The 19,810-nt window shown below is 38.4% G+C and overlaps 1 protein-coding gene across 1 annotated transcript in view; it reads left to right on the top strand.

Annotated features, from left to right (window-relative positions):
- The window catches only part of rnf123 (ring finger protein 123), a 158,864-nt gene that overhangs the window by 45,446 nt on the left and 93,608 nt on the right, over positions 1-19,810 (top strand). Inside the window, exons 29-34 of the mRNA XM_077226997.1 lie at positions 54-141; positions 876-963; positions 1,614-1,698; positions 8,348-8,487; positions 12,767-12,955; positions 18,112-18,187. Of these exons, the coding sequence (XP_077083112.1) occupies positions 54-141; positions 876-963; positions 1,614-1,698; positions 8,348-8,487; positions 12,767-12,955; positions 18,112-18,187 (666 nt within the window). The remainder of the gene's footprint in view (positions 1-53; positions 142-875; positions 964-1,613; positions 1,699-8,347; positions 8,488-12,766; positions 12,956-18,111; positions 18,188-19,810) is intronic.

The following is a 19,810-nucleotide window of genomic DNA, read 5'->3' as shown; positions in this document are numbered from 1 at the left end:
TATTATAAGGAATTGACTGAATCATTCTCTTCCTGTTTAATTTTCTTCCACAGATATCAAAGATTCACTGATGCAGGCTTTGGCCAGTTACGTTTGTTACCCACAATCCCTGCGTGCCGTCGAGAGGATCCCAGAAGAACAGTATGTGCTCAAGCCCAAGTTCTCATTAAAATGCAGTGATTATCTGTTTTTTGTTAATGCATTACTTGTTTTCAACCCTTCATAGGTCAGAAACACACTCAGTGCACGTTTGCAAATGATGACGTGAATGATTTGATAATGCAACAATAGCGTACAGTCCCTTTAAACTGTGTTTTTGTGTTAAACAGGATGTGTAACTTAGGTAGCTAATTATAAAGTGCTCCCATGGCACTACTTTTTTAATGGTTTGTCTTTGTTTTTGATGGATTTTTTTTGTTCTTTAGTTTTTTTCTCAATGGTTGAAGGTTTTGTATTGTTTTTGAAGGTTTTGTTTGGAAGGTTAGTTTTGTTTTTTGTTTGATGTTTTTGATTAGTTTTTGATGGCTTAGTTTTGCTTTGCTTTTTGTTTTTTTCTTTTGCTTTGAAAGGTTAGTTTTTATCTTTTTTTTGATGGTTTAATTTGACTTAATTTTATGATGATTTTTGGTTTGGTTTGTTGTTGACTGTTTGTTTTTGTTTGTTTTGTTTTGGAACACTCATCATATCAATCTGATACCTTGTAAATTACGCCCAATTATGAAAGACCTGTGCAACCTGGTTCCTAAAAAATCTTGCCATTTTCAGAAAGTTCCTGCAGATGCATCAGACAATCTACTTTTCTTTCTGTCAGTGCATTGTCGTGTCTGGTTTTTATTTTTTATTTCTATTAATAATTATGATGTAATATCTCTCAGACGGATGGCTATGATGAGGAACTTACTGGCTCCATATGAACAGAGACCATGGGCTCAAACCAACTGGATCCTGGTTCGTCTTTGGAGGGTACGCTGCTTCTACTTCCCTTTCCACTCCTCTCATTATGCCATTAGATTCCATCTCAGAGTAGGTGCATTATATCAGAGCCATTATACAGCGTATCTCCGCTGTTTCCATTCAACATTATGAAATGGGCCTGACAAACCAGCTACTCCCATTTACTTGTTTAACATTTATTCTGCGCTCAGTGCACAAACAAATGGGTGAATTGTTTTGAATCTCTTTAAGAAAGCATTATTGGGTTTATTCATCCGCAAATGTATGATAATGGGTCTGTTCTTTATCATTTTAAGAGTTTATTGGAGGATTGTTTTTCTGTTTTTGTCGTTTTAATTTATGATAAAAATCACAGATCAGCCACACACACAGGCTAAAACGGGTTGACAGTTATTTTCTGAGTTCTTAAACATGTCCTGTACACACTTTTTATCGTTAACCCGCTAGCCATGGGTTAATGTAGTCATGGGTTATTTAATGCAGCTTGATTATTTACTTGAGTAACAGTCGCATTCTACAACAAATGTATTCCTGACCTTACTGAACAACTAGTTCACACTGTTTAGAGCTTAAAAAAATACATTTGAAAGCTGTTGTCACTCCCACGACTTTGCAGGCTGTATATAAGTGGTCTTATATTTTATTCCTCCTGTCTACAGGGTTGTGGCTTTGGCTACCGGTACACACGTCTGCCTCATCTGCTCAAGACCAAACCCGAGGACGCCAACCTGCCCAGCCTGCAAAGTGAGTGACTGTCCTGTCTTTATTTTCAGCCCTTCTTCAAACTTTACAGCTTTTCTGAAAACTTATTCTTTACTTTCTGCACTCTAGTCTTTTTGTCATTCTTCTCTCTCTCTCTCTCTCTCTCTCTCTCTCTCTCTCTCTCTCTCTGTCTCTCTCTCTCTCTCTCTCTCTCTCTCTCTCTCTCTCTCTCTCTCTCTCTGTCTCTCTCTCTCTCTCTCTCTCTCGCTCTCGCTCTCGCTCTCTCTCTCTCTCTCTCTCTCTCTCTCTCTCTCTCTCTCTCGCTCTCTCACTCTCTCTCTCTCTCTCTCTCTCTGTCTCTCTCTCTCGCTCTCGCTCTCTCTCTCTCTCTCTCTCTCTCTCTCTCTCTCTCTCTCTGTCTCTCTCTGTCTCTCTCTCTCTCTCTCTCTCTCTCTCTCTCTCTCTCTCTCTCTCTCTCTCTCTCTCTCTCTCTCTCTCTCTCTCTCTCTCTCTCTCTCTCTCTCTCTCTCTCTCTCTCTTCTCTCTCTCTCTCTCTCTCTCTCTCTCGCTCTCGCTCTCTCTCTCTCTCTCTCTCTCTCTCTCTCTCTCGCTCTCTCACTCTCTCTCTCTCTCTCTCTCTCTGTCTCTCTCTCTCGCTCTCGCTCTCTCTCTCTCTCTCTCTCTCTCTCTCTCTCTCTCTCTCTCTCTCTCTCTCTCGCTCTCTCACTCTCTCTCTCTCTCTCTCTCTCTCTGTCTCTCTCTCTCACTCTCTCTCTCTCTCTCTCTCTCTCGCTCTCTCTCTCTTTGGCTTTCTCTCTTCCCATTGTCTTTATAGTTGTTGTATAAGTTGATATCAATACAATGTTTTATAAAGATTAAACTATTTTTAAATAATTAGGAGAATTAATCTACATTAATAGCATATATCAATATCTGAAGAAAATCCTCCAAATGAAGATCATTCAAAGGTATTACACTGAAATTTTTTGTCAAAAAAAAAATGTCTTGAGAAGGTCATGCTAATATAGGCTCTATCTGAGTCTGTCACGTTAAACTCACTTCTATTGATGCCCCACAATGCTCTACCTGTCAAAACCCAGGAAACACTAGATGCAGAGATTCATTTATATAAGCAGTCAAAGCACAAACACTCATTAATCATCATAACCACCTCATAAACAGTAATATCAATCATTAAAAGTTTTTCTGCTTATTATTTTTCTTAGTCAGTAAATTAGTGTTTTTTTGTTAGATCCTTGCTAGGTATACCAATACTGCTATGAAGTATGTATATATATATATGTATGTATATATGTATGTATGCATGCATTTATTTATTCAATTAAAAAATGGGTAAGTGCTTTGCCGATTTTGCCTAAATGAAAACGGTAGTTTGGGGCCAAATGTTGGCTTGTAGTTATCTATACATTTTTATTTGTATATTTCCATAAATTATATACATATTTTCCATATATTGAAATAATATACTTTATTAAAATGTTGTTGATGGCAAGATTAAATGATTGAGCTTGATGAATGCAGTCAACACTACAAAAGGATTGACATTATTTCATGTCATACTGTAGGAAAAGGTCCAAATGTTGTAATTTCTGTCTGGGTATCACAACAAAATATTCTGTCTGTCTACTTTCTGTTTTGGCACCCATCTGACATCAAATGGTGTTTGTTCTTTGTCCCTGTCCCTGGACTCTACATCCCCACTGACATTATTAGGATGTTTTTATACATAATGTAGAACACAGAGTACAGATGCTGTGATTTTAGTAGAGCGGGTTTGATTTCATGCCGCTCTTCTGAGTGACTGTAAAAACGTCTCCTTGCTTCTAACTCATTAAAAAGTCAAAGTTTGCACCTTCATGCACACACACACAAGTCTCATTGAGGATGGGCCTACTAACTCGTCCGTTATTTCTTTCAGCAGCCTGTCGGATCAATACTATCCAAGAGACGTTCCATTAAGTCAAACCATCCATTGCATCAACAGAGATATTTCTCTTTATCAATTTACTTTAAAGCTGTATACTCTGAATTTAATCACTCGCAGTTCAGTTACAGTCTATTTTTTGAGTACATAAAAGATGACCCTCTCAGCGTATTGGCAGGTCCTTCAGGAAACAGTAATTCTGGATAGTAAAAACATGTGAACTGACGTCATACAAGTCTCTTGTTGCTTTTAAAGGTCAACATGAAACGTTTGCGACTGATTTTTACTTCGGTTGGCATATTTCAGAGGGAAACAGGATGTTCAATAAAAAGAAAAAAAACATATACTGTGGGACTCTATATTATCTATCAGGAGGACTTGATTGGATTGTCAGAGGGGTCGATTTGCATACCAGAAGAGAGGCTTGTAGTTTTTAATCAGGAAGCCAATGCTTAGCAGAGGGAATAAATTGCAAAGTTGTCTTTGTGAAAGGACACTTGTCTTGACACTTGAGCTTGTCTTGTACGTGATGCATGAATTCCTTCCCTGGTCTGATGAGTCTTGTCTCAATGCTAATTTCATCTTTTTCCACTCTCATTTGCATGACGTCCAGGGGATTTGTCAATTGCTAGCTTTCAAAGTAAGTTTTGTTCCCATTTGGTAGTTTTCACCTTTTTCTGACCCTTATTAAACATTATCCTAAGTGCCAGTCTGCTGTGATGTAGTCTCACTGACTGATGCCAGCCTAAATCTGGTTAAGAGCAGACTTAAGCGTTTAGGATTGTGTCCACATGACCATTTACCCAGTGTTAAAACTAGTTATAGCGCTGTTCTGTACCAGTTTAGCCCCTTCTAGCCATGTCTTGTCCTTGCCAGTAGTTTGCTGCCCCCCGTAATTGTGCCAATCATCATGTGATTAATGTGTCACCTCTGTGTCCCTCTCCAAATTATTAGTTAATTAATCTGCTCAAAATACTGGCCACTGTCCAAATTCAAATATTGATCAGAATCAACATTTTATACTTGGTTAAAAATGTACCAAACAAATGTACCACAGTGCAGCTTCCACCTAAATATCGTAGGACAATTGAGGACTGGAGATTTAAAGCCCCCCAAAAAGATGAGACACCATCATAAAGTAGTCTACGATTTGTGTGCTTAATTGGTGCATCGCGCAGGTGTCGCTCATCAGCAATCACGCCACCACCTCGTCCTGCTCGCCACAGTATCCTTTTGTGTTTCATAAAAAAAATCAATGCAGGCTTGAATTGACATGAGGGTGGAGTCATTTTTTAAAGGTTTTCCCATCCATTTTGTTTATCGGATCCTACCTTAAAGCATTTTCAAATTGAATTGACTCCGCAGTAACAGTGATTGCGTCTTAACGCCTGGAGATCTGAAACATGCGTGCCGTGCCATAGCTGCCTAATGCCTGGTCTCGCTTATGGCCTTTCTTTCTATGTTAATTCCTGCCTCATTGCCCCTGAGCCCTTATTTTCCAAAATGCCACTTACACAGACTTCATCTAATTAAACATAAAGGTTGCATCTCTATCGGAGACCTGCACCTCAGCGTCTAATGATTAGCTTTATTTAGAGCTGTACTGCCATTGCTTGCTCCTGCTTTTAACACTGAGCTCCAAGGCTTTTAGTATGTTTGCGATCGCTGTACTTTTCTAGATAAGGTATTAAATTACCCAGTGTCCTCTTTGTGTGCATATAATGAGAGAGAGTGCCCTTTGTGTGTTTACCAGATGCGGTCAGATAGCAGTAATAGAACGTCAAGGGGGCGGGGGCGATGATTTCCCATCAGCCCTCTCTTTTGTGGTTTCATTACTTTGTTATTTGGTGTCTTCATTCTGTTCCAATGCAATGTGCAGAACTTGTATTTATCGTTTTGTTTCATTATTGAGTAATCAGGGTTGTGGGTTGAATGAGAAAGGAGGAGTTTTCATGGAAACATGGTTTTCATTTGCTTCAAGGTGTTGTCAAGTAATCTGAGAGTATTATGGCTGGACTTGCGGACTGAGAGAGACTGGCTAAATAAATAAGACAGACTGGCTTTTTGTAATAGTGATTGTGATGGAGAGACCGCCTGCCCCCTCATCAGCACTATCCTGTCCCTTCCTCTCCTCAGGGAGAAGCACAATCACGATCCCTGTTGGGTAGCGGTGATGAGGCATACCTGAATAGCGCTTCATCACTACTGCCTTTTAAATACAGAGCATGCCTCTCTTCAAGAGACTGATCTCTTCCCCAGTGCATGCCAGAGGGTTTCCCTGCAGGTCCAGGAAAGGAGCGGGAAGGGAATCCCATTTCACCAGAAGTAGACACCTTACTTGGTTTCTAAGACAAGGAACAAAAAGTTGACTAAAAAGAGGAATAAAAAAACAATCTTTTGGAAATTGATCTTAATGCCTTAAAGGTTGGATTTAATAAATAAATGTTCTTCCTTAAAATACAGGTTGCATAAGTCAGGACACCCCTATGTTAAATTCCCATAGAGGCTGATTTTAATTCCAAAGGCCAAGGGAACTTTATCAGGATGCATAGTATCCTGGATCCATGAAACAACTGGCCTTTAAAAATAAAAATCTGCCTCCCTCTATGCAAAAATTTAACATTGGGGTGTCCTGACGTACGCAACCTGTATTTTAAGGAAGAACATTTATTTATTTACAATACATTATTCATTCACAAAGAAAATTGGTGTCCTTACAAGTTGGATTTTCCTCATTTTTTAAATTAAGTCATTAGGATCAATTTCCAAAAGATGATTTTTTATTCCTCTTTTTAGTCAACTTTAGCATGGGTGTGTTCACTTATTCTAATCACTGTACACATTTCAGCTGACTGACCAAGAGACAAGTTGTGTGATGAGGAGTAGCTGAAGTAACTAACACCTCATCATTGTTGCCTTTAAGAGCATATAACGTCTGCCCTTGAGAACCCAATCTTTTCCCCAGTGCATGCACAATGGTTTCCCCGTAGGTCCAGGAATGGAGTGGGAAAATAATCCCTTGACACCAGAAGTAGAGTCGGTTTACACACTTTCCAAGACAGAGCTAGACCAACTAAGAGGCCGACCATGTGATGAGGTGCATCTGTAAATATCACCTTGTCACTGCTGCCTTTAAATGCAGATGCCTTTCCTCAAGAGACTGGTCTCAATGGTGCTCGTGTTCCTGTAGGTTCAAGAAAGGAGCTGGCATTGAATCCTACACTACCGGAGGTAAAGTTGCCGTACCGAGTTTCTGGGACAAAAACACATGTTGCAGCTGACCGATCAGCTCACTTTGAACCTCGTAGGTTCAAGAAGGGTTCTGGCATCAAGTCTCCAATTGACTGGCTTACTTTCCTTGGGAAGCTAAGTTTTCTCACTGTCAGAAGAAATGTGTATAAATTGTACCTTCAGGGTTAAAATACCTTGCAACTGGGGTAGAAGTCTAGGGTAATCCTTTGTGCATTTATAAGATACAAAGGACTACCTAAGTGTTGTGCTAAAAGTTTTTATTTATTTATTATTTATAATTTTTTAGGGGTGTAACGATACATGTATTCGTATTGAATTACAAACCGCATTATAAACCGAACGATTTGTTGCGCAACGTTGCGCAACATCAAATGGCAAACGTAATGAAAGCGGAACGAAACTGCGCTACTCATTTTGTGCTTCACGGACTGTTTATCAGTTTGGACCACTGTCAGTGCAGCGCGAGCTGATCTAATTCAAGCGACACTGTTACTACACAGCGCTAAGAGATCCAGTAAACAAACCATTTGAATTTGCCACTGAAGTAATACATCGCTGCGAGATCTAGTGAGAAGCATTACAATTTCTCCGTTATTAACGGATCAAACAGCGCTGATGTGGAAAACAGGAGAAACATTGTTCCATGAATGAACTAGTTATAGGTTGTAAGTCCACAGATCAGAAACATTCACCATGGGTTTACTGCAGTAACACTCACTTGTAACCATGGAAGCTTTCAAGTACGTCACACAACTTTTTCCAGCACTCAAAAGTCAAATGTTATATAAAATGACAATGTTATATGTAAAATGTTATTTTTAATGTGATGACCAAAACATAATTTGTTCATCCTTCAAAGATTACCCCCATTTATAAAACTAAACGTTTCAAGATGACTCGCACTTATTTAAAAATATTTTTTCTTTTAATAAATAGGAAATTTCTCTGGCATTTCTTTCTTTTTGCTGTATCGAAAAGGTACCGAACCGTGACACCACCGTATCGTATCGAACCGTACCGTGACACCACTGTATCGTATCGAACCGAACCGTGACACCACTGTATCGCATCGAACCGAACCGTGACACCACTGTATCGTATCGAACCGAACCGTGAATTTTGTGAACCGTTACACCCCTAAATTTTCCAATAAATGCCTCTCTTGGCCTCTTTATCTGTCTTTGCTCATCCAGCCACATGTAAGTGATGTTAGTCTGGTTTTATTGCATAGCAAGAAGGTATTATGATCACATTAAGAGCACTGCATATCCTAAACTAAGGGGGGAAATGCTGGTACATTGACTGGTCCACATTTTATCGTATTCACAAAAAGAATGCCATATAGCTATTTAGGCATGGCCTAAATTATTTGTGAAGTGACAGTGACTATTGATAGTTTTTATTATTATTATTATTATTGTAATTGTGATAAGATTTATTAAAATACGATTGACACTGTATTGAATAAATGTGCTTTTCTCTGATTGTTTACAGAGCCCTGTCCATCACTTCTGCTGCAGAGACACATGGCTGAACTCCTTAGTCAAGACAAAGACATGGCCGCCAGTTTCCTCAATAGCGTCTTAAACCAGCTCAACTGGGCCTTTTCCGAATTCATCGGCATGATACAGGAGGTAAGAAACTTTTGTCGTCTCACCACCTATCTTCTAATATGTAAAGCAAACAGAAAATCCAACCCCGAACTCCAGAAGCCAGAAGTGTCAACCCACTGAAACAAACAGCAATTTTTTGAGAGCACCAGAAAACCAGAGTAAATGTTTCTTTAACCAAAAAGTGCCACTATTATGCTATTTTAAAGGTTCCTAATTTTTTTTTTAGGTGTCCTACAACAGGACATTTCATTTTCTCATAATATACATTGCACATCACCACATTTTTCAATGATTCTAAAAACGACTCGACAGATGAATCAGTCTCTCTAAATCCCTCCTTTCCGTGAGCCTACTCTGCTCTGATTGGCCAGATGGCCCAGTGTGTTGTGATTGGTCTACCACTTACAGCGTATTTCGGAAGCTAAAAGCCCATCACCATAACTAAACTCACAGTAAGTTCCGTATGAAAGCTTCCTAAAGCTCACCGATAATTCACACTGTAAAGACAGTAACGATGACATTGAGAGCCTCCATCGCAAGGACGACTTGAGCAGGACGTTTCTCACTAATACACTACTTAGTTTGAGGTACATTATGAGATGTTGCAACTGTAATTCCTCACCATCAGCATTAACAAGGGTATGTCCATCAATAAACCAATGTGTATATTTCTAATTTATTGCGGTGCACATGCGGGAAATGTATCAATAACGGTACATACGTTAGTTGAGCACTATTGTGTTTGACTAATGTAACATAAACGTTTGTAAAGCAAATCTTGCTCCATCCTTTATCTTTACTCAAAGTAGTAAGAACGACAAACACTCTGTATTAATAGACACAGTTTAGGTAATAGTGGCCCACAGCTGATTAACAGAAGTATTTTAGTAAGAGAGTAATAACGTGAGTTAGCCGGTTAGCAGGAAACTTACACAAAATTACGTATTTAAATCACCGGGTAGAAAATATATATAGATCAATAATTATGCAAGCTGGTCCAAATAAACGGAGTACTGACCCATCTTTCAAGAGCAAGCGGTTTGCGAATCCCATGTTGTACTCAGAGATTTGAGAAGCAATCGTCAGCAAAATGATGTTTGAGGGCTGGTCAAGTTGTTCGCTGGCAGACAACGTACAACATAGCGGGTATTATGCAAATGTCTTTTCTAGTGACATAGAACCGTCAGGCAGTGGGATTGGCCTTACAAACGTCTCGTTAAGGCGGCTCAGAGTCGATTCTTTCTTTTGGGAGATAATCGCTTTATTTATCGTGCACTTTTGACTTTCCAGCTTTGCAGAGCGCTTACATTTACAAACAGCTCTATTACACACTGCAAGAAAGAGAATATTTGAAAAACCATATAGGGGCACTTTAAATGAGAAGAGTTAAATCAAACTACTGGTTTAAAACTGTAAGGATCATTTCCTCCGCCCGCTGATTAGACCTGTAATGCTGTAACTTTGCACTAACTCAATCAGAGCCTGTAAATTATTTATAATGACAATGTAATCATGACTTCCACTTGATATTTGAACTGAATTACCACCATCTTGCATTTTCAGAGTAAAATGATTCTTTGCATAGTGCAAGTTACTTAGTCTTTGAAATATTCATTAGCTTTTGATAGTGTCGATAAGAAGTGCCTAATAACAAGACCTCTGCAACTTTTGAAGAAAATGTGAGTGATGTTTACCCATGCAAATATTAACACAGCAATGCAAGGGTGTTGCTAATGTGTTTTGAGTGTTTGCTATGGCATTGTTAGGCACTTTTTTGGCTGCCAGGTTATTGCTATGTGCTTGCTTAAGTGTTCTGATGTCTTTATTCTAAGTTGTTTCTAGGCGGTTGCTAGAGTGATCTGGGTGGTTGCCAGGGCATTGCTAAGGCATTCTGATTGGCTGGTGGTGTGTTGATTGGCAATTGATGTGGTGTTTTGGTTGCTAGCACCTGGTAGGCGATTGCTATGATGTTGTGGGTTGTTCAAAGGGCTTTGCTTGTCGGTTACTGGAGTGTTTTGGATGGTCAGGGTGTTGCTAAGGTACAATTGCTAAGATGTTTTTAGTGCTTATTAGGTGGTTGTTATGAATTTCTTCATGGTTTCTAAGGGCATTGTTAGGCAGTTGCTATTCAGTAAGCAAGCAATGTATAATTAAAGTGATAGTATGCCTTTCTCCAACAAGCCACATGATTTGAGGTATCGTTCATGTTCGTTGCACACAAACACGGATACAGTCTACATTTAATTTATGTATAGGCTAACCAAAGCCTAAAACGTAAGATGATATAAAACACTATTCTTTTGCTCCCTTGCAAGCACAGGTATTTCCTTCAGGAAATGCAAATGTAGTTTACCTTGCCCTCCATTCACACCATTAACAACTTCATCCAGCTGCACACTAAATTGATAATTTTGACACCATGGAAACAACCTTTTGGGAAGAGTAGCGTGCCTGCCCCTCCTGTGGAAGGGTCATTACTAAACGCAGGCTTTGCAGTCTCAGGGGGAGATACAGAGAAAGCTAAACCACTATGATCTATAATGGGTGTAAATTAAACGTCAGACGTGAAAGCACTTTCTCACCAGGCTTTATCCTCTGTTCTTAAATCAATGTCTTTCAGGAGAGCTGAAGCGCTGAAACTCTGCTTATTGCAGATTGGGCTGTGATTCGTATGCTACTTTGCCTGGATGAGCGCCTTTCATCTGCAATGATCCAGGCATTAAGAGGCAGCGGTCTCCAGGGAAATTTGTGATGTGTTTACTGCCTCAGTTTCAGAGAGCGCTAAATTGGATTGATGGGTAGATGCAGGACAGAATCTGATGAGAATGTCTAAGCATCGAGACACCATTTTTGTACACTAAATAGTTAAAGGGGGGGTGAAATGCTATTTCATGCATAGTGAGTTTTTTACACTGTTAAAGAGTTGGATTCCCATGCTAAACATGGACAAAGTTTCAAAAATTAAGTTGTACGTTTGATGGAGTATTTCTGTGCCACAGATACTCATTCTGGTTTGTCTCAAGTTTCGGAAAGTTTTTTTTCGAGTATGGGTGTGTGTGACGTCAGATGCGCCGGAATTTCCTTATACGGGTCCTAAGGGCACTTCTCCCGGAAGGGCGCGCGCGCACCTGTAGCCTAGAGCGACAGCAGTATGCCCATCAAAGCGCTGTGCTCGGCTTTTGCAGATCGTCTAATGCTTAAGGATGGAGCAGTTCCAACGATAAAGGTTCACGGTCGTGCGTTGGAACCGCAGGCGGTAAAACTGCTTCATACGTCTGTGTGTTGTTAACTATCGGCGTGTAAGCACAGCAAGTAAACAACATGATCACGTATAGTTAATGTATATGGAGCATGCGATGTATTGTGGTGTGTTTAAATACATTTGTTTAGCTGGCCACTGTAGGTGTCTGTTTGTTTATTGTAAAACCAAATCATGTCCTCATAAACCATGAGTAAACAAACAAATGTTGTAAAACTCGCGCATGACATGGTGTTATAAAAACACTGCGCTCAAGTTCAAATCATTTCTACTTTTAAAAAACTCTCGAGACCATGTGTTTTTCCCCCATTTCTTGGGGCTTTGTTGTTGGGTGGTTGTTGGGGGGTTGCTGGGTGGATGTAGGGTTGTTGCTGGGTGATTATTGGGGGGTTGCAGGGTGGACGCAAGCTTGTTGCTCGGTGGTTGTTGGGTGGTTGTTGGGAAGTTGCTGGGTGGATGCAGGGTTGTTGCTGGATGATTGTGTGGGGGTTGCTGGGTGGAGGCAAGCTTATTGCGGGGCTTGTTGCTGGGTGATTGTTTGGGGGTTGCTGGGTGGATGCAGGGTGGTTGTTGGGAAGTTGCTGGGTGGTTGCAGGGTTGTTGCTGGGTGATTGTTTGGGGGTTGCTGGGTGGATTCAGGGTTGTTGCTGGGTGATTGTGTGGGGGTTGCTGGGTGGAGGCAAGCTTATTGCGGGGCTTGTTGCTGGGTGATTGTTTGGGGGTTGCTGGGTGGATGCAGGGTGGTTGTTGGGAAGTTGCTGGGTGGTTGCAGGGTTGTGGCTGGGTGGTTGCTGAGTGGACGCAAGCTTGTTGCTGGGTGGTTGCAGGAGTATCCTGGGCCCTCGGTCATAAGAGCTCACAGTCTTATCCTCAAAGTATGTATTGCTGTCATTGTATATTGACTGTCATTGGGTCTAATTTTATATCATTCTGTGCAACAACTTAGTCATGCAGTCCCGTCTCAATGGTCTCATAATCTCTCTTTTGACTTTGTGCATCTTTTTATTGTGTCTCTTCATGTCTTGATTTATTCCCTGTCAGATCCAACAGGCAGCCGAGCGACCTGAGAGGAATTTCGTGGACACACGGCAGTTAAAGGTGTGCGCGACCTGTTTTGACCTCTCCGTCAGTCTGTTACGGGTCCTGGAGATGACCATCACTCTAGTGCCGGAAATCTTCCTGGACTGGGCCCGCCCCTCCGCTGAGCTGCTGCTCCGCCGATTGGCTCAGGTGAGCGTGATTGACAGTCGAGATGTGTTCTGAAGATGCTGTTCTAAATTCTAAAGCGACATTCAAAACTTGCAAAAGTGCAAAGTAAAGTGAAATTAATTTTATGTTCACCATTAAGATTTTTTCTAAAGCAGTTTCATGCAGAACTCTGAGTTAATGATCCTGTTTGAAGCAATTGCACTTGCTATTAAACATAATATTTCTGTTTTTATGTTCTCAGCTGCTTGCAATTCACAGCTTTTTCAAAACCTAAATTATTAACAACGCTGAAAAAATGTATGAACCTCATTCAAACAATCTGCTTCAAATGGGTCATAATATATAAAAAAACTTTATCTTTATTTATTTTTTTATCTTATGTAACAAGACATCAGTTTGCTATGTAGACGCTTAACTAGACTAGTCTACTCTATGTGCAGACAAAGAAGTCAGAAACTGCCTCTCCAGTCTAGTGTTATTTTAGTATTATTTATATGCTATTATTTATTAACAATTTGGATTTTAGTTTAAGTTTTAATTCTTTTATTATTTGCTTTTGCCATTTTTCTTTTTTTAAAGTTTTTTGTTGGAGTTGGAGTTTTTCATCTAATATTTATCTAATATTTATATTTGATTTAATTTCAGTTTTAAATTGCACAATTAAGTTAAATGGGTTTAGTTTTTTGTTAACAACAAAACATCAACACTGATTCAGTCCATTCAGACTATTCATTGCAACTAAACTGAAGAAATCGCCAAGATTGACATCACAACCATGAACTCATTAAAAGATGACTGGCTTCAATTACATACATAGCAACATATGAACATATAGGGCCTTATCACACACCCAGTGCAGTGCAGCGCCAGGCACGACGCGAGTGTTTTCTGCTAGTTTCAGCCCGACGCAGTTATCATTTTCACGCCCTGTGCCACGTTGTTTAAATAGCAAATGCATTTGCGCCCATGGGCTGCTGGTCTGAAAACGAGGTGTGTTCAGGCGCATTGTTGGCACGTTGCTATTTTGAGGAAACTGAAATAGACTGCGCCATTGACCAACTGAAACCTGGTCTAAAGTCAATGGCACAGTATTTTTGTTGTTATTTAAAGAGCACATTAGTAATATGCGCCTATAGGCAGGTCCACAACACGCGTACACTCTGCTTATTACACAAACAGGGATGCGCAGCAGCACACAAAGATGGCAAATATTAAAAAAAAGTATGTAAAAGATTATTATTGTGTACATAAAGATATGGTGGAATCCGGCTTGTCCCGTAGATGGTGTGCTTGAGCTTTAACCTCGCGCACGAGCAGATCCGTTTCCTCGCTGGAGAAGCGTTCAGTTTTTCCGCTTGCAATGTCCGCCATGTAAATAGCGAATCCGCCATGGTGTGAGCGCAACCGACTTTTAAAGGGAATTGGAGTTGAGACTCTGATTGGTTTATTTCATGTTATGCTCAAAACACACCCATTACTCATTAATAGAATAGCGACAACCCTTTTAGACCATGCGCCGGGAGCGCCGACCATTTTTCCCATCTTTAAACTAGCAAAAGTGGTTTTGGACCTTAGATCGTTAAAATAGGGCCCATTGCCAGTATGTGGGATTAGCCAATCAAAGATCATTTAGATTTAGAGGTCTTAAAAGTACAGTAGCAGAAACTCTGTGGTATTATAATGCTTTTTTATGAACTCTCCCCAAAATGTTATTAAATTGTAGAGTATAGCCAAAATAGCATGAAGTGTCACAACTCAGAAGCACAGAAATCTCTGTATTGGATGAAAGCTAATGGGCTGGGTTTATTGATCAATAAATGAAGCCATTTTATTAAAATGTGAAAGTTCTTATAAGGGTGATGGAGAAGAGAACAATCATCATTAGCAAAAGGATGAAAGCCATTTGATGCTTTTTACATTTATGGACACTGTCAATAAGTGAACACTCGATGTGACACAAAATGTGTGTGGCAACAAATAGGGCGCACTTTGGTCTCCCATTACTTAAAACCATTAGAGGCACAAATCCCGTGTTGTTGTTGTTGTTTTTTTTTTATACATGTGACTTTTTACGACATCGGTGAATAAACGTAAATAATCTTATTCTGTTCCCTTAATTTTCTTAGTTTGTCTCAATTTTACACATTTTAGGATTGACTGCACTTACTCAATTATTCAACCCTGTTACCCAATTTGTAACAAAAATGATCAAAAAACACCTAAAATGATAGGAAATATCAGTTCATTCATTAACAAAAATGATCAAAAAACACCTAAAATGATAGGAAATATCAGTTCATTCATTAACAAAAATGAATGTTTGGTGCAAAATTATCAACTGTTGACTGACAGTTCAATTGTAAACTTAATCTGCAGTTTTGAAATCCTGTTACCCATTCTTGCATCAAACTTTTTTTTTTAGAATTTCATTCAGATGTACATTTAATGATTATTGCTCAGAAATAATGAAATCACAAAACTCTCTGTATCTACACATCTCAAAAAGAGTTGAAAACTCTTAGCATATAAAATACAATCATATTTTGTTATTTCCATTAATTATCATTACATCCTAAAGTTAATCATCATTTAACATTTAATATTTTCAGAAGGTTACGTACATCCTCATTTTCAGATACTGTTTTGTACTCTATTCATGGAAAGTGCCATGCAAATGAGGTGCAAGTGTATATTGTTCTCGGGGCCACTGCATGTTTTCAAGGCCTCAATTACAGAGACGGCGGCTTTGAAAGTGTATTTTCTGGTGTTTTTTTCCCTCAGTGCTTACATAAGCTCTGTTCCCAGCAGAGTGTCCATTCACCTGCGGCTTGTAATCAGGCTTTAACTGAAGCACACCTGTGAGCGCAGCAGGCGTCCACACGTCCTTGAAGAGCAGAACCACATCCATTTACAACATTTTCCTGTCCCTGAACGATTGATTCTATGTTTGAATGCAGTTACATGCATTGCGCAGTGGTTTTCAAACTTTTTAGAGTGGAGTACCCCATGACACATTTAACTCTTCACTTAGACTGCACTCACATCTTCTTCATTAAGGAACATAGGCCCCCTTAAATTGATTTTCCAGTGCATTTTTTACCTTTATAAATAGCTTTATATAATAAACAATAAAAAATGTTCAATAGATAAATATGCAATGATGATAAAAACGAAGTGACGCTTTTAAATATTAAATCAAAACCACCTGTGGGTGGCGGTATGAGTGAGTCATCAAATGGCTGTATTTATGAATGAGTCATTGAATCGTTGACTCTCACGATTCGTTCAAAGCCGCAGATTCGTTCACGAAACACCTCTGTGCGCTGCAGTTCTGCTGTGGCTGTCGTTGGAACTATTATTTTGTTGCAAAAAGTACTGTTTAAAATGAACATCACTTAATATCACCCTTTCTTTTGTTGAACTGTCGAATAAAATCAGTGTCACATTTGCAATCGTGTGGATATTTGGGAGACATTGCATTATTCTTGCTCGTATAATATTTGATCAACATTAAAAACAAGAACTCGCACAGGGTATGTTTTTGTATCGAGGAGAGTTTGAATCTTTAATCGATCTCTATGCACAGTCTGTGCCTATATTTGTTCTTCATGCTAGTAAGTGCTAAATCCCCAGTTTTACAAAGGTACATTGTCGAGAACGGCAGTAAAGTAGCCCGATTTGCCAAGCCAGCATCAGACTGCACGCCATCTGTCATATGCAAAACTCATAAGCAACTGTTTCGTACCCCAGTTTGAGAACCACTGCTATAGTAAACGTCAATAATTGCCACCTGACAGCTTGGTATCTCTGGATTAAATTCTTGGCCGCAGGATGTTGAGCCCATGAGGTGTGCTAAAGAAGCGAAGGGAATAATTATTGCAGTCACTTTGATTTACGACCAGATGTGCTTGGTTTGCTCACTGAAACTGGATCAGGCGAGATCTGTTGATGTGAAAGGAATAGTTCACCCAAAAATGTGAATTTTGTCGTTTACTCACCATCAAGTTGTTACAAACCTGTATTGCATTGGTTCTTCTGCAGACATTAAGCAATATATTCTGAAGAAAGTTCATACAGTCAAAGTCAGTGGGGTCTAATGTTTTGTTGTGTTGGACCCCATTGATTTTCATTGATTTTCATGTTGTGTTTCATCTTGTTTTGTGATGTTTTATTGTAGGGCTGTGCATCACCAATAATCTGACGATACGTATCAGGATACAGGGTCTACAAAACTATAAATTGCGATATATTCTATAAGAAAGGCGATATATATTGTGATATTTCTTGCTTTTTTAGGAAGAAGTAAGTTGTGTTTTTCATTTCGTTTTGTGTTGTTTCATTTTGTTTCGTGTTTTTTTGTGTTGTGTTGTTTCGGCTTGTTTTGGGTTTTTTTCTTACTTTGCTTCATTTTGTTTGGTGTTATTTCATCTTGTTTTGTGTTTTTGTTTTGTTGTTTTATCTTGTTTTGTGATTGTTTTGCTTTGTCCCGCTTTGTTCTGTTGTATGTTGTTGGCTCATTTTGTTTTGTGGTGTTTAACCTTGCTTTGTGTTAATTCATTTTGTGCTGGGTTTTTTGTGGCGTTTCATCTTGTTTTGTGTTTTTGTTTTCCTTTTGCTTTGTTTTTTTTGTTTTGCTTTTTGTTTCATGTCGTTTTAACTTGGTTTTGCTTCGCTTCACTTTGTTTTGCTTTGTGTTGTTTCATCTTGTTTTATGTTTTTTTTTCATTTTGTTGTGTTTCATCTTGTTTTTTTTTTCATTTTGTTTTGTTTCATCTTGTTTTATGTTTTTTTTTTCATTTTGTTTTGTGTTTCATCTTGTTTTATGTTTTTCTTTTCATTTTGTGTTGTTGTTTTATCTTGTTTTATGTTTTTTTTTCATTTTGTTTTGTGTTTCATCTTGTTTTATGTTTTTTTTCTTTCATTTTGTGTTGTTGTTTTATCTTGTTTTATGTTTTTTTTTCATTTTGTTTTGTGTTTCATCTTGTTTTATGTTTTTTTTCTTTCACTTTGTGTTGTTGTTTTATCTTGTTTTATGTTTTTTTTTTCATTTTGTTTTGTGTCTTATTTTTTGGGAGAACTGTTTCCTTAATTAGGAGAAATTTCTCATCTCTGTTTTTTATTTATTTATGTACTACATTTTGGTTTGACAATATTTGTATTTTATTTTTCGTCTGCAGCTGCTGAACCAGGTGTTAAACCGAGTTACAGCGGAGAGAAACCTGTTTGACAGGGTGGTCAACTTGCGTCTCCCAGGTAATTCTAACCAATTTCCTTCTTATGTAATGAATAATACTACATTAATGCAAATAGAAGCATTGATCATGAGCTGCATGTTTTAGTACGCACTTGAGGATGCACTTGAATTAAATTATATTTCTGAAACGCTTAGTGTGCTGTGCTGAATTTAAACCTCTCAGGTATTTCGGTTCGCCCTTGATCGAGTCCCCTGTGAGCCGAAATATGGTTTGGTGTAATCTAACAGTCAACTTTTCACTTGTTCCTTTTTTTAGCAGCTTGTCAAGTCCCAGAACAAATAAAAAGTAATGTGATAAGCGTTTTGCAACGTTCTTGACATCACCTCTGAAACCCTTTCAGAAGTTTGGAAAGTCAGCCTTGCACGCTCAGGGAATGATATTAGACGAATAGGTCAAGAGATTACACGGCGAGTTTGAAAACATAATCCAATTCAGGAGCATACCGAAACCTTTATCAGGACAGTTTTCAGCCTTAACACTGAAGAACGTTACAGTTATGATAACTGGATTTTGGATTCAGTGACCTACTATCCTACTAAGTGCTGTTTAGTGGCTTTAATAGATTTCGTTTATTCATCTGGTCCAGATTATTTTTATTCTGTTCTGATACGTAAAACCATATAATACTAAAGGGTTTCCTTTCTTTTTCACACGACTATATACAGGTCCTTCTCAAAAAATTAGCATATTGTGATAAAGTTCATTATTTTCCATAATGTAATGATAAAAATTAAACTTTCATATATTTTAGATTCATTGCACACCAACTGAAATATTTCAGGTCTTTTATTGTTTTAATACTGATGATTTTGGCATACAGCTCATGAAAACCCAAAATTCCTATCTCAAAAAATTAGCATATCATGAAAAGGGTCTCTAAACGAGCTATTAACCTGCATGACATGGCGCCAATACTGCTTTTTTATACTGCCAATACTTATCCAATACTCTGTGAAACTCCAATTCATGTGTGAAAATCATTCTTCATTCTTGCACAGTTTGAATCACAATTGACATTGTCATCCTGGAATATGGCCATGATGTGTCTTTCTACATGGTTGTTAAAGAAATGAAAAGCTAGACACTCCGTCAATTAGAGTTAGAAGAACTGATGCCAAACAGATAACATGAAACTAATAATCACTGCAATAATGATCCAATCACAGTCTTCAGATTTTGCCTATTTCAATCCAAACAGCAACTTTTTTCTCTGTCATTTTTTTTACCCGAGCAGCGAACATATACTGAAGCATTAAAGTGTCTTTGCAAAATATATTGTTGCTTCATGACAGCTATAAACTTGTGAACACACTTTTGCTAGACACCATTTTTTTGTTTAAAATTTAACCAGGGTAATTACAATAAATTACTTTTTTTTAATGAAACCACATTTTAAATTCAAATACATGTAGTGTGTGTGTGTGTGTGTGTGTGTGTGTGTGTGTTTGTGTGTTTACTGTATATTAATACAGTATTAGAGTATTAAATTGATGTTTCTTATATACATATATTTACATATTTATATATTTTTAGTTGATTTTAAACGACAATGGTTGTGGGTTAAAGAAAGATAAACAGTCAATATGACATTTTATGTTTATTTATAAATAAAACATACCAA

The sequence above is a fragment of the Siphateles boraxobius genome, unplaced genomic scaffold, assembly GCF_051911475.1.
Source record: "Siphateles boraxobius isolate OS27281-9 unplaced genomic scaffold, OSU_SipBor_1 13, whole genome shotgun sequence".
NCBI classification, from domain to species: domain Eukaryota; kingdom Metazoa; phylum Chordata; class Actinopteri; order Cypriniformes; family Leuciscidae; genus Siphateles; species Siphateles boraxobius.
The sequence above is the reverse complement of the archived record's forward strand: the minus strand, read 5'-3'. Positions and strand labels throughout refer to the sequence as shown.